Source organism: Neolamprologus brichardi, chromosome 3 (genome assembly GCF_056152115.1).
Source record: "Neolamprologus brichardi isolate AB-2024 chromosome 3, ASM5615211v1, whole genome shotgun sequence".
Lineage (NCBI taxonomy): Eukaryota > Metazoa > Chordata > Actinopteri > Cichliformes > Cichlidae > Neolamprologus > Neolamprologus brichardi.
The window spans coordinates 4,897,408-4,911,704 of record NC_142106.1 but is presented as its reverse complement, the minus strand read 5'-3'; the positions used below and the strand labels follow the sequence as shown (position 1 = coordinate 4,911,704).

The 14,297-nt window shown below is 41.5% G+C and overlaps 1 protein-coding gene across 1 annotated transcript; it reads right to left on the bottom strand.

Annotated features, from left to right (window-relative positions):
* Positions 1-2,121: 2,121 nt before the first annotated feature.
* Positions 2,122-10,907, bottom strand: LOC102790636 (uncharacterized). Its single transcript, XM_087831333.1, has 3 exons — positions 10,592-10,907; positions 7,964-8,143; positions 2,122-3,759 (listed from the first exon to the last, which is right to left on the bottom strand). Exons 1-3 carry the CDS (start codon positions 10,761-10,763, stop codon positions 2,690-2,692), a joined length of 1,422 nt encoding a protein of 473 aa, XP_087687459.1. The 5' UTR covers positions 10,764-10,907; the 3' UTR covers positions 2,122-2,689.
* Positions 10,908-14,297: the final 3,390 nt, after the last annotated feature.

The window sequence follows — 14,297 nt, the reverse complement described above, 5'->3', positions numbered from 1 at the left end:
CTTTTGAAGGATGTTTGAGCTGATAAATGGTAGGTCTGAAATCTCTAGATTATTGCAAAGTGCTTGTTCTACATCTAGCCAAGGTTCGTCTAAGAAGGTATGTCTTAGCCATCCTGAGATAAACTGAAGCCTGTTGGCTGAGAAGTAGTGCTGAAAGTTAGGTAGTTCTAATCAACAAATTAAATCCATAGTTAAAAAGACATTTAAGCCTGGTCAAGCTGAACTACAAACACCATCAAGTGTGGTACAATTTCTTACTCTTAAAACCCCAAAATTACTTTCCAAAATATACAGAATGTTTTCTAAAACAAATGAATCAATATCACTTCCTATTGCAAAATGGGAAGCGGATTTATCAGTTAACTTAGACCAAAACTTCTGGTCTCAGATAAAAACCTTTCATTTAAACCTTTCAAGTCTTCAATTAATTCAATACAAAATACTACATAGAGTGCACTATACAGGTCATCGGATGTTCAAGATGGGCTTTACGTCTACCAACAACTGCTCACACTGCCAAACCAATTCACCCGACAATTATATCCATGCTCTTTGGTTCTGTCCACCAGTTCAGAATTTTGGCGCGAGATATGTGAAGACTTATCAAAGTGTCTGAAATGTAACATTCCAACTTCCCCTTTAGTGTGTTTGTTGGGCAGATCAGATTATGTCACTACAGAAAAGAATATAGCCCATACGGTTTCCACTGCCCTATGCATAGCCAAGAAAACAGTCCTCATGAACTGGAAAAATAAAAATAATCTTAATTCCAACCAATATAGAAATTATCTATTAAATTACATTAGTCTTGATACAGCCTCTGCCACCAGATCAGATCAATTGCTCTGGGCTCCTTTGATCAGCTCCATCACCTAGTGGGGGTGGGGGGTCATAGTTTGGTCCCACCTTCGCTGTTGTGATTGGTGTGGGGGCAGGGACAGGCTTAGGGCGTCAGGGGGTTCCCCAGGAGCCTCTTCCTTGGGGGGCTCAACCCGGGGTAGCGGTCATGGCCTGTTAAGGGCTCTGTTGGCTCTTAGGTGACAGTTTCCTCGTGGCTGCGTGCAGCAGGGCTAGGGGAGGGTCTGTGCTGACGGACGTGGGTTACTGACTTGGTAGCCTGGCTGTCCCTGGGTGGGTCCGGGACGGGCGTGAGGTTCTGGGAGTGCTCCGTCTCCGGGCTGGGGCCCTGGCTGGGCCTTGGGGGCTGGGGTCCTGGCTGGTGTGTCGCCGGGGTTGTGGGCGGGTGGGTGTATGGGGGCTCAGCCCTGGCGCAGTGTGCCACCGGTGCATCAAGCCACCTGGGGGGCTCTTCAACTGGAGGGGGGAGGCTATTACATCTCGCAGGAGCTTTCCTCTCTCCAGGAACTGACTCTGCAGGTGGGGAGAGATATAAGAGAGGTCGAGGAAGAACTCAGCCTGGGTGTCTATTGTCTTGTGTAGTCTGAAAGATAAGTGGATGACGGGGTAGGTGCAGTTTTCTCTGTGGTGGGGTCGGGTGGGCTGCCCCGGGCTCTGTGGGGCCGTGCGGCGCTGCTGAACTGGGCCCTGGTCCGAATGGGGGCCCTAGGGGGGACTAGTAAAACGACAAAAGAGTGACTGTGTCCAGTCTGTTCCAAATTTGTTAGAGGGCTATCAGCCATATCATCCTGAAACGCTTGACTGCAAATCTGAAGAAGACTTCCTACAGATCCTCAGTGCTGATGAGGTGAGGAAACGGTCTTCCTGTGACATACACGTCGCAAATTATCTATGACATTCCCATTTTATGTAACTTGGTCTTCAGTTTGGAGATGGTACTTTGTCTCACTCCAAATAATGCTGAATCTTGGTTTTGTGGAATACCAAGTTGAAACAGCCCTATAGCATGGACCCTATCTAAATCTTTTAAATGTGGCATGCTTAGAGCAGATACCCACGGACTGCTGTATCAGGGTCATGCTAATCAGGAGCCAATCAGCCACCTGATTTTCAGTACCTGGTTTACTGGAAGCTCACAAGAAACAATAGCAGAACAAGCGGTTTGTCATGGATGCAATCTACATACTCTGCTGCTCAACCCACAAATACATTTTCCTTATAAATGTGGCTCCATTTAAAGGGAAAGAAACAGGCTTTGCAATAGTATAGGATTTATTATCAAAAAGCATTGTTACAACACACAAATAAACAAACACTAATTGAATCACTTTTGTGCTGCATGTTCTCTAAATGTTAAAAAAAACAAAAATAAAACAACATCTGTTTGTACATCTCTTTAAAAAACAACAAAACAAAGAAAAACTCTGAAATGAGACAGAACTGTCTTTTATGCTGCTTACATATGTTAGCGATTGCCCTTCAAAAATAATTTATTTTAATGAATTAAATATTTATTTAAAATTTAACACACGTTGATAAACAAAAGAACCAAACAATGATCTGGAAGAAAAGGAGCACACTGAATTTTAACCATCATTAAATGTAAGATCAGGGCTTCCCTGATACAATTATAAGAATAATGTAATGAACTGAATAAAGAATGCTGAGCGTTTTTACTGCTCTGGACAGAAAATGCTGATTTAAATATTGGTCATCTTTTCACTCAGGTGTTGTAATGATTTGACTCCTGGTCAGTGTGAGCTCTACTACCAACACACTGCTATGACTCTGTCCCACATTTTCTAAATATAACACTTTTAAGCAATATCAATTATCGTATCTCATTAACAAAATCCTTTTCCACAGATTCTACAGCCTTCATTCCCTTGTGTGAATTTGTATGAGCTTTCAATCCTGATTGATGAGGGAAACTTTTTCCACAAGTGCTGCAACTATATGGCTTCTCACCTGTGTGACACCTCATGTGACGATTCATGTTAATCCATTGACTAAATTCTTTCCCACAGGTGATACAAGGATAAGGTTTCTCACCCGTGTGAATTCTGACATGTATTTTCAGGTTGCTTGTACTCTTAAAAGTTTTTCCGCATGTCATACAAGGATATGGCTTCTCACTTGTGTGAACCCTTCTGTGAGCATTCATTTTTGAGTTGGAAGCGAACATTTTCCCACAGGTGCTACAGGAATATGGCTTCTCACCTGTGTGAACTCTAAAATGTGTAGTCAGAAGGGATCTAAGGAGAAACGTTTTACCACAGATGCTACAAGAATATGGTTTCTCACCTGTGTGAACCCTTGTGTGAACAACCAATTTTGACTTGTAATTGAATACTTTCCCACAGGTGCTACACAAATAAGGCTTCTCACCTGTGTGAACTCTAACATGTGCAATCAGGCGTGACTTAAACAGAAAAGCTTTTCCACATATGTCACATTGTTCAGTCTTTTTTCTTGTCCCACTTTGACCCTGACTCTCTGACACAGCAGCCTTTTTTACTCTCTTACTATCACTTTTCTTTCTGCAATGTCTCCTTTTCTTCACCTCTGCATTTTCAGGTGACCCCAAGTCCACATGGTGGCTTTCTTCCTGATCTTCGCTCTCAGCAGAGCTGTGAGAGATTTGTTCACTGTTTGGTTCTGCTTCACTGTGGTCACTTTCCTCATAAGCAGGAGTCACCATGAAGGTATCAGGCTCCAGCTTCACTCCCAGCTGCTCTCCCTTCTGACTGCTGCAGAGATCCTCCTGTTCCTCATTAATCTGTGGAGGGTCTCGGTCCTCCTGGTCTACACTGGAGCTCCTCACCTCGCTATAGATTGGCTGGTTTGCGAGTGGCTCCTCCTCCTCCTCCGCCTCCTCACAGACATGTAGTTGTTGGACGTCTGAAAAGAGAAATGTAAAAAATTTTTTTCTAAAACAACAATCACCAGAGAAAATATATTTTGATCTGAACCATAAACAGGTCTCTACATAGTGAGAATTTGGCCCACTGAACTTTGCAGAACTGTTGTGATTCATTAATTAGAGGGTTTTCGAAAAACCGGCTTTTTACGGTCACGCCACAGCGAAGTCTTCATTTTGTTTTTCTTAAGGTGAACTTGCTGGTGTGTTTTGGATTATTATTCTGCTGCAGAATCCTAGTGCCCTTCAGTCTCTAATAAATGGTCGGGTATAGGGCCGGCCCATATTATACCGTTCACAGTAATACCGGTACAATGTTAAGCAATGATAAGAAAATGAAATATCGCGATACAATATGTGTGAAACGCGCATGCGCAGTGCCTTTGTTTTCATATGCACATGGCCGAAAAAGCATGGAGGCAACAGAGAATGAGAAGTCCAAAAAATACATATTTGACTTTTTTATTTGGCACACTGCAGTTTAATGTAGCAAAGCACCTCTTTTTAACTTCAGTGGATATTAAACATGGTTATGCTCAGGATATGTCAGCCCATTTCTACTGGAAATGCCTTTGGTTAAACTTTCAGCACTAGTAAAGTTGTGGAGTTGTATTTTGTCTCGCAGAAATGATATCGTCAGTTATATCGTTATCGCAAATTTTCAAATATATATTGTGATAAATATTTTTGGCCATATCGCCCTGCTCTAGTCGGATATTCTCCTTCAGGATGTTTTTGTAGACAGCAGAATTCATGATTCAATTTACCACAACAAGCCTTGCAGGTGTGAGGCAGCAAAACAGCCCCAGTCCACCAACACTGCCCTCACCATATTTTACTGTGAAAATGATGTTCCTGTTCAGAATTGTTGTTACTTTTACACCAAATGTAAAGAGACACATGTCTCCAAAAAGTTTCCCTTTTGCCTTGTCAGTCCACGGAATATTTTCCCAATGTCTTGGAGATCATTGAGACTTTCCTTTGGCAAACCTGAGACAAGATTTTATGTTACTTTTACTCAGCAGTGGTTTTCACCTCGTAACTCTGCCATGGATGCCATTTTTGCCCAGTCTCTTATAGTGGAGTCATGCACTTTGACCTTAATTGAGGCAAGTGAGGCCTGGAGTTCTTTGGATGTTGTTCTAGAGTATTTTGTGACCTCCTGGATGAGTTGTCACTGTGCTCTCGGGAGTAATTTTGGTCATTCGGTCACTCCTGGGAAGGTTCACCATTGTTCCAAGTTTTCTCCATTTGTGCATCATTTGGCTCTCACTGTGTTTCAGTGGAGTCCCAAAGCCTTAGATGTGGCTTTGTAACCCTTTCAAGACTGATAGATGTCAATGACTTTGTTTCTCATGTTTTTCTTTACATTGTGGAATGGTGTTGGTTTTTGGGATCTCTTAGCCGGCTTCGCTTTGTCAGAAAGGTTCTATTAAAGTGATTTCCTGACTCAGCCTGCAAAAGGATGTGATTAATCAGTTAATTTGTTATTTAACAAGGGGGCAATTCCTTTTTCACACAGCACCAGGCAGGCTTGGATAACTTTTCTCCCTTAATAAATGAACTCATCGTTTACGAACTGCGTTTTGCATTTACTCAGCTTATCTTTGTCTAACATTTAAATTTGTTTGATGATCTGAAACATTTAAGTGCGACAAAACGTGCGACAAAAAGTCTATAATATTTTGACTTTAGACTTGAAAAAATGTTCTACGACTTGTAACTTTGTTAAGTCTAATTGTTGAATGTTGTCATTGTAGTTCTTAAATTTGTAAAGTCTTAGTTCAAACTATAGGATCAAGACATTCCTTTGTCCCCCTCCCCAGCCTCTCGAGGTTCTGGGAGGAGGCTGTAGTGTTTTATCACAGACACATCCCTTGTAAAGATTCTGTTTGATGTTGCTTCCTGCTTTTATGATCCTTTTGGTGAGCAGGAGGTCACACAAACGCACCCGCATCACACACACACACACACGTTCTTACACATAGACATACATAGTGCCTTGTCTTTGTAACCAAGGGGGGTTTTACATCAATACTAGAGATGGTAAATTGTCTGTATTTGTAAAGAGAGCTTGTTGAGATTAAACAGAACAAGATACAAAGCATTAAAACATGTTAAAAACACAACAGTCTTATTAAATGCAGAATTCTTTGGGCCCGGAAGCACGATTCATCACGTTATTACTTAAAGACCGAATACCAGTCATGGAGGCTAACAAGGGCTGCCCAAAGAACATCTGGATTAACATACGGCTTAAAAAGTTTAGGTGCTTTACAACAAACGCTTAGTCGCGGTTGCCATTGAAAAGCAGTAGCCGCATACACATCAGTAGTTTCCCCTCACTCTCTCGTCCTCATGTGACGGATTGTTTTCATCTTCATCAAAACTAAGTGCTGGTTAACTATTTTCTTCCTCTCTCTCGGTTGCTCTGGTCCAAACTGCAAAGGTTGAACAGAAGCCATTTCCAATGCGCTGCTAACTGTGAACTTGATGCGGTGCAACCGTATGACGTCACTACCCAGAGTGCATTGAGAAGTAAATAACAATGGTGGCCTATTGGTAAATCGGTTTGATATAAAATGTGCTTAAAAGGAAATCATATGTGGTATTAAAATAAGCCAAATGTGTTAGTGAAAGCACAGTACATATTTTAGCGCAATCACATCTTAAAAGCCGGGGTTCCCTTTTAAACCTACACCATCCTTCCTATTCTGGTATTTTAAAGAGTACTTAGCGGAAATATTAAACAACCTAAGTAATGTCTGTGAAGGTTCTCAGTCATCCAGGTCATCGTAGTCAAAGGAGCTTGCAAAGAAAAGCGTCTGGACTTGTTTAAGTTACTTGAAGACATTTCACCTCTCATCCGAGAAGCTTCTTCAGTTCTAAGGTCAAATGGTGGAGAGTCCCAGATTTAAACCTAGTGGGAGTATCCCCCCACAGAGGGACAAAAGGACCCCCTGATGATCCTCTAATCGCCTGAGCCAAGGTGTGAAACTGGGGTGTGGGTCCCAATCAGCCAGGGTTTCGGGTGAGGTCAGATGGCCCAGGGTGTGAGTGGGCGTTCAGGCGTCTGGGGAGGGAACTCAAAACTGGATTATAGATGGCAGACAGTTGGTGTCGTAAACCACCGCCTCTGTTCAAAGATGGTTGCTCACAGTGGACATAGATGCTTCTTTCACTCCTCTTTCAAACCATCTGTCCTCTCTGTCCAAAATGTGAACATTGGCATCCTCAAAAGAGAGTCTTTTATCCTTAAGATGCAGATGAACTGCTGAGTCTTGTCCTGTGGAGGTGGCTCTTCTATGTAAACCCTAAGTAATAGGGTTGCCAACTCCCAGCCCCCCCCCCCCCCCCCCCCCAAAAAAAAGGGGAACCACCCTCCTCCTCATGATGCTTAAACGACGTAATCGACTTTAATTTAATGCATGTGCAAAACAAAAGCGAGTTTTCAGCTATGATGGCATCATTCATTGTGCACAAATGACTAGCAGAGTTTTGGCCAGTTTGGTCTTTTGCAAATGCAGAATAATTAACTGAAATAACTTAAAGTGCACATTTCTGTTCATTGTTCAGTTTATATATTTTTGTTTTTCAATCTTTGTAACTTGCACATTGACACATAAAAAATGTACTGCAATGAATCTTTGTTTTGTACTTTTACGAATGTCTACGCTGTTTGTCTGCTTTTGAAATTTTTCATTGAATGTTTATTCTGTGGATTTATAGTTTAAAGAAGGACTATTACTGCAGCCAAGTTTAATTGAGCTGTATAATGGAGGTGATATTTTATCATTACTCTGTGTATATTTTGTAAGTTCAGTTACACTTGTTTCATTGTGTGTCAAGATAAATACAGATTTTTAAAAGAACATATGGTCTGTTATTTACATTTAACATATATTTGCAACACTGTTTAAAAAAGACTAAATGGGTCTTGAAATTCAAAGTTTCAGAGTTGAGGATAAAGATTTGAGACTTGCAAAATAATAACTTGTTCCCATCTCTGTTCCAAAGAAATATCATATCCACGTGCTTTCAATGATTTTGAAGGACAATGAACATCTCAATCAACTCTGTTACTGAAGCATCTTAATTGGTTTTAACAGAAACGTGATGCATTCTTGCTGCTTATTAAAGTTCTGACCTTTATTTCTTCCTGTGAATCATCCCAGTTTTACAAACCTATTCTGTGCAGCTTTACATCGGGTTTCCAGGTGGTCGCCAGCAGTTTGAGCCACTCATCATCAGTTCTGACGCCGTCAGCCTCCAGCTTCACTCCCAGCTGCTCTCCATCCTGACTGCTGCAGGGCTCCTCCTCCTGTCTCTCTTCCATCTGTGGAGGCTCTGGATCCTCCTGGAATTCTGAAGAGAGAAATAGAGGGGAAAAAAATGGAAAAAAACCCTAAAAGAAATAAAATACACACAAACACAAATATAAATATATGTGTATATACACACTCAGCTTTTTACTACTCCATTGTGAGCTGGAGGCCATCACCCGATGAAGCCAAGAAATTCACATCTTCAAAAAGCAGAGATGAAACTCTGAAACCACCAAGGTTGAAGCCTCATTTAGTTTGTTTTTTGATGCATACAGACAGCAAGCCGAGGAGATACCACGACACCCACCCTATCTTGTTGTGGCGTCTGATAAACGGTAAATGGGCTGATTCTTATATAGCGCTTTTCTACTCTCCAGGATCACTCAAAGAGCGTATAAAACGTGCAACATTTACCCATTTTTGCCTTCTAGCTAACATTCACACACATTCATACTCTGATGGATGCATCGAAGATCAACTTGGTGTTAGTATCTTGCCCAAGAATATTTGGCAGACTGGGGGAGGCAAAAACCAACCTTCAGATCAGCAGATTTAAGTCACAGATCATCAAATTCAAATAATAATAAATAAATGCTGATCTATGAAATATTTTGGGTGCAGGCTAATTTTTGCATACAGAATAGCTTTAGTGTTTTGGTTTTTAAAACTGGATTATGAACTTATAGAAAATGCAGCGAGATATTTATAAAAAAGCTTTGAGTATAAAATACACTATATCAGATTCATATCAGTATCTGACATAAAAACGTGGTATCGTGCCATCTCTACTAAACAGTTTCCAACCACAGGAAATTTTAGTGTCTTCTTTTGTTGTTTGAGATGCAATTTTTATATACACTGTAGGAAAAAATATTATAATGCAAATTTGCATCAAAATAAACTATTTCCAACAATGTAATATAAATTCTAATCATCCCAGAAACTATACAGAAAGACATAAACTCAAACATGAACTTTAAGAACATCAGCAGATCTTTGTAAATGCCCTATAGGAAAAAAAAGTGAAAGTCTAAGCTCGGAAAGAAAAGCGTCTGGACTTCTTTAGGTTGCTTGAAGACGTTTCACCTCTCATCCGAGAAGCTTCTTCAGTTCTAGTGTTAAATGGTGGAGAGTCCCAGATTTAAACCCAGTGGGAGTTTCCCACCGAGAGGAACAAAGGACCCCCTGATGATCCTCCACCTAATCACATGAGTCAAGGCATGAAAACGGATGTGGGTCCCAATCAGCCAGAGTTTCGGGTGAGCTCATTGTGAAACCTGGCTCCACCTTATCATGCAAACTCCTGAGGTCAGATGGCCCAGGGTGTGAGTGGGCGTTAAGGCGTCTGGGGAGGGAACTCAAAACTGGATTATAGATGGCAGACAGCTGGTGTCGTAAACCACCACCTCTGTTCAAAGATGGTCGCTCACAGTGGACATAGATGTTCATGTAGAAATTCATGCCCTCTCAATTAGCTCAAGATTAAAAAAAAGGCTAAGTTTGGACACATCTTCTTGTTTAGTCTAAGGAGCTCGGAAAGAAAAGCGTCTGGACTTCTTTAAGTTGTTTGAAGACGTTTCACCTTCATCTGAGGAGCTTCTTCAGTTCTAAGGTCAAATAGTGGAGAGTCCCAGATTTAAACCTAGTGGGACAAAAGGACCCCCTAATGATCCTCTACCTAATCACATGAGTCAAGGTGTGAAAATGTGTGTGTGTGCCACAATCAGCCAAGGTTTTGTGTGAGCTCATTGTGAAACCTGACCCCACCCTATCATGTGATTTCCTGAGGTCAGATGGCCCAGGATGTGAGTGGGCGTTAAGGCGTCTGGGAAGGGATCTCAAAACTGGATTATAGATGGCAGAGAGTTGGTGTCGTAAACCACCGCCTCTGTTCAAAGATGGTCGCTCACAGTGGACATAGATGCTTCTTTCACTCCTCTTTCAAACCATCTGTCCTCTCTGTCCAAAATGTGAACATTAGCATCCTTGAAAGAGTGACCTTTGACCTTTAGATGCAGATGGACAGCTGAGTCTTGTCCTGTGGAGGTGGCTCTTCTTCTTCACGGGACAAGACTCTATGTTTTGCTTTTTATACTATACTTACTATGTTTAGCAACATATGAGGAAATCAGGGGCAGCTCAAGACTTAAACACCTGAACTACATGCTGGCCTTAAACTCGCTGCTTTATCAGCATCAAGGCGTTTATTTCTTTTCAGGGTTTTACTCCTGCTAAACAATAATCTCACAGATGAACTCAAACTGCACTGATTGTTTCAGTACGACTGTGAAAGGCAGCCAAACACACCTGACTGCAGTCTTTAGCTGACGCCCAGTGTCTGACACTTTATACAAATTTGACTCCGAAATTAAATGAATCACCAAGGTAACAGCTTTCTGCTCCCAGCTAACATCAGAGAAATCCCGGAGACGAGCTTTCGTGTTTTCATGAACAGAGAGGAACCTGAGCTCAGCACAGATGTCCGTACCTGAGCCGTGTGAGTGTGTGTCGGGTCTCCGGCTGATATCCAGCAGTCTGCGCTGACGCTGGATCTCCTCCTCATACTGGACGATGGTTTTCTGAACCTCGCAGAAGATTTGTTGACAAACAGCAGTCAGCCTCTCCTGTATGAACTCTCTCAGAGACTCCGCTGAACACATGGCTGCGTCAGCTGCGGCGGGTCGATAGAAGCGACAGCGACGCTGTTTTATTGGTGTTTGATCGACAGGAACAGCAGCGATACTTCACTTTGTGTCTGAGCTCAGCCCGCTTAATCAAACCGGGACCAATGTCTGCGCAAGCGCAGCTCCTATCCCTGCTCTGCTGTGGTTTGCCGTGCGCGGTCACGTGACTCCCTGCAAACCGTCCCAAATCTTACGGCGTCCTGAGAGGGACAAAAGGGATAAACAGATTCTCGAACTGATACACACACGTTACCATGACAATGACACGCTGTCACATTTTATAATTCTCCTCTAATGCCTGTGTTATTTGTGGTGTTACTGAAACCATCGTCTTTAAAAAGGTGATTGTCACAAGAAATTTATAACATTGTTGAAATTGCGATGTTGTTGTGTACAGCTGGGTATTAAAAGTTTAACCAAACTTCAACAATAGTACTGTAAGTGCTAAAAACCTGTATGTTGGGCATTTTTGTGACATTGACTTTCAGGGGTTTTAATAGTGAGCTTCATAGGAAACTGCTCCCTGAGGCTACACCTGCATACTCCTGCCTACTGGCCCTTACACTATAAAATAAATTAATCTCATTTTGTTATTTAAACAAACCCACTTGTACCTGCAATGAATTAACCTGTGTTTGAAAAAGGAGTTAAAGACTTTCTTCTTAAAATAAAGTAGAAGGTCTAACACGCTCCATCAGAGAACTACATTTCAATATGTTCTTATTGTTGACACCATCAGACTCTTCTTAGCTGTAAAAACGTCTTTGCATGAAGTCTAATACAGTATGGATGGTCAAATATGAGGCTGCTTTGATGGGGCACAGTTTGCAACACAGCAGCCCAGCCTCATCACAGCAGAAATCCAGATGCCTTATAGGCACAGCTTTATTATGACAGGATAGAAACTGCTAACAAACCATCTGTAATTCCAAACAAATGAAAATGCTGTGAGGTTCAACTGTGGGGCCTTTTCCAGTTTTAAACCACTCATGCCAAGGACACCTAGTTATCAGACAGAGTGCACACTAGTAACTGTCTCTTCTTCTGACAGAAACCTGCAGGATAATATCTGCAGCTGTAGTCACAAATGTTGTAAGTGTGTTTTTAAAACAGTTGATAATGGACAACTAGTTTAAGTGGCATATCCCCAAGCAGCACATTATGATTCTCTATGGGAGAGAGTTGATAAAGTCTGAGCTACTGGTGGGATAGAAGCTGGTTCTCCCATATCTGAATTCATTTCTCTGTGTGCAGAACCCAAATACACATGTTGCCTCTGTCCATGCATGCAAATGTGTATGTGAGTGTATGTAGGAATGTGACTGTGTGTGCATGTGTGCGTAAAGGTTTGCTAACAGGTGTGTGTCTGTGTGTTAATGTTTCCATTATTATCTGTGCAGATTTTACGTGTTTATGGATGTTTGAAAGGAGAAAGCATCGTTTCAGTAGCCCAGTAACAGGGACAGATTCATCATATGCAGAACTGAATCATTATATTAATGTTAGGACTTCTTTAAGCAGCCTTGGGTCTAAAAGACACGTTGATGATTTGGAGGAAGTAATTATTGAAGTTAACTCAGAAAGATCAATCAGAGAGAAATAGACTAAATAAATATTAGTAGTATTAATAATAATAATGGACTGGATTTATATAGCGCTTTTCAAGGCACCTAAAGCGCTTTACAATGCCACTATTCATTCACTCTCACATTCACACACTGGTGGAGGCAGCTACAGTTGTAGCCACAGCTGCCCTGGGGCAGACTGACAGAAGCGAGGCTGCCATATCGCACCATCGGCCCCTCTGGCCAACACCAGTAGGCGGTAGGGTAAAGTGTCTTGCCCAAGGACACAACGACCAGGACAGAGAGCCCAGGGATCAAACCGGCGACCTTTCGGTTACAGACATGCTTCCCAACCCCCTGAGCCACGGTCGCCCCGAAGCTACTTAAAAGTAGCTGTACGTAACTGCTTCTGACCCTGAATCCTCCCTTAGTTATGCTGCAATAGGCGTCATGGGAATCCCCCAGCCGGCTGCTATAGATGATTTTCTCAGCATTTTTTAGGGTCTTTGCCTTATGAGCACGTCCTTCATTTCTTCTGTTGGGTTCCAACTTAATGTTTGAATTATTTAATTTCTTTAAACTCTTATATAATTTCTCTATATTTTGTATAAGAGGGGCCAGACTTGGACCTAGTTTTTCTTTTTTAAGTGTTCTGCAGGCTTGATGAAGGTGTTTCGAAGACATTCTTTGGACGTTGCTTTTTAAGTCCTGTCCTCGTACCTTAGAGGGAAGTGTATTCCTACTTAAATTCCTACTATTTAGTTTATTTTGTTTCTGCTGAAAACTTCAATTTGCTTCAAGGAGGAGAGTTCATGCTCTCTCAATTAGCTCAAGATTAGAAAAAGGCTAATGTTCTGATGTTGGCATTTCATGAACGCAGCTCTGGGAGCAATCTAAATAAACTAAACAGTCATCTTCTGTCAGATCATTCCACCAGGTAGAAACTACTTCTGCATATTTTTAGGTTGCACTATGTTGTACATTCCACATGATGTCACATTAACAACAGTTTTAGTAACAACACTCTGGACTGCATACTTTAAAAAAAAAGGTAATTTTAACAAATTCAGTTCTTTCCTGTAAATTTTACTGGTTTATTTCCTACATTCAGGTTGAGGGGTCGTGGGATGATGACAAAGCTTTGATTGCAGAAACAATATAGAAACTGGATAAATGTATATCATTACTAACTGTTAATGCTCTACCTGTCAGGACATGGAGGTTTTCCACCTATAACTAAATAAATACATACTGCAGGTTGGACACTTATTTGGTGGACATGTACCAGTTGTTGGAGTTGGAGTGTCCCTTTCACAGTGCAATATTTTTGAACCAGGGTATTAAAATAAATCTCAATGGTACCACTATGACAAACCAGTCAAAAGTTTGGACACACCGTCTTCTTCTTCTTCTTCTTCTTCTTCTTCTTCACTATGACTCTTAATTTATTTGGAGAGCAGAAAGCGTAAGAATTACCCACAGTTTTAAGCAGAGTACCAGAGCATCCTCCTTGTTATGTTCATGTTCAGAAACACAAGTAATAATCATACATTGCAAGCATCACTTTCTGTCTGGCTTGTTTGGTTTGCATAACCTGTATTTTATTAGCTGCAAACCAACACTATCAGTCAAAAGTTTGGACACATCTTCTTGTTTAATCTAAGGAGCTTGGAAAGAAAAGCTTCTGGACTTCTTTAAGTTGTTTGAAGACGTTTCACCTCTCATCCGAGAAGCTTCTTCAGTTCTAAGGTCAAATGGTGGAGAGTCCCAGATTTAAAAGAGTTTCCTCCACAAACAGGGACAAAGGACCCCCTGATGATTCTCTACCTAATCACATGAGCCAAGGCGTGAAAATGGGTGTGGGTCACAATCAGCCAGGGTTTCGGGTGAGCTCATTGTGAAACTTGGCCCCACCCTATCATGTGATTTCCTGAGGTCAGATGGC

What these genes read in the sequence shown, in the direction of transcription:
- LOC102790636 (XM_087831333.1), bottom strand. Translation starts at nt 10,763, where the DNA reads ATGTGTTCAGCGGAGTCTCTGAGAGAGTTCATACAGGAGAGGCTGACT. An exon ending in CACACACTCACACGGCTCAG is followed by an intron (nt 8,144 to 10,591) that starts GTACGGACATCT and finishes TTCTCTCTTCAG; the next exon opens with AATTCCAGGAGGATCCAGAG. An exon ending in TGTAAAGCTGCACAGAATAG is followed by an intron (nt 3,760 to 7,963) that starts GTTTGTAAAACT and finishes TTCTCTTTTCAG; the next exon opens with ACGTCCAACAACTACATGTC.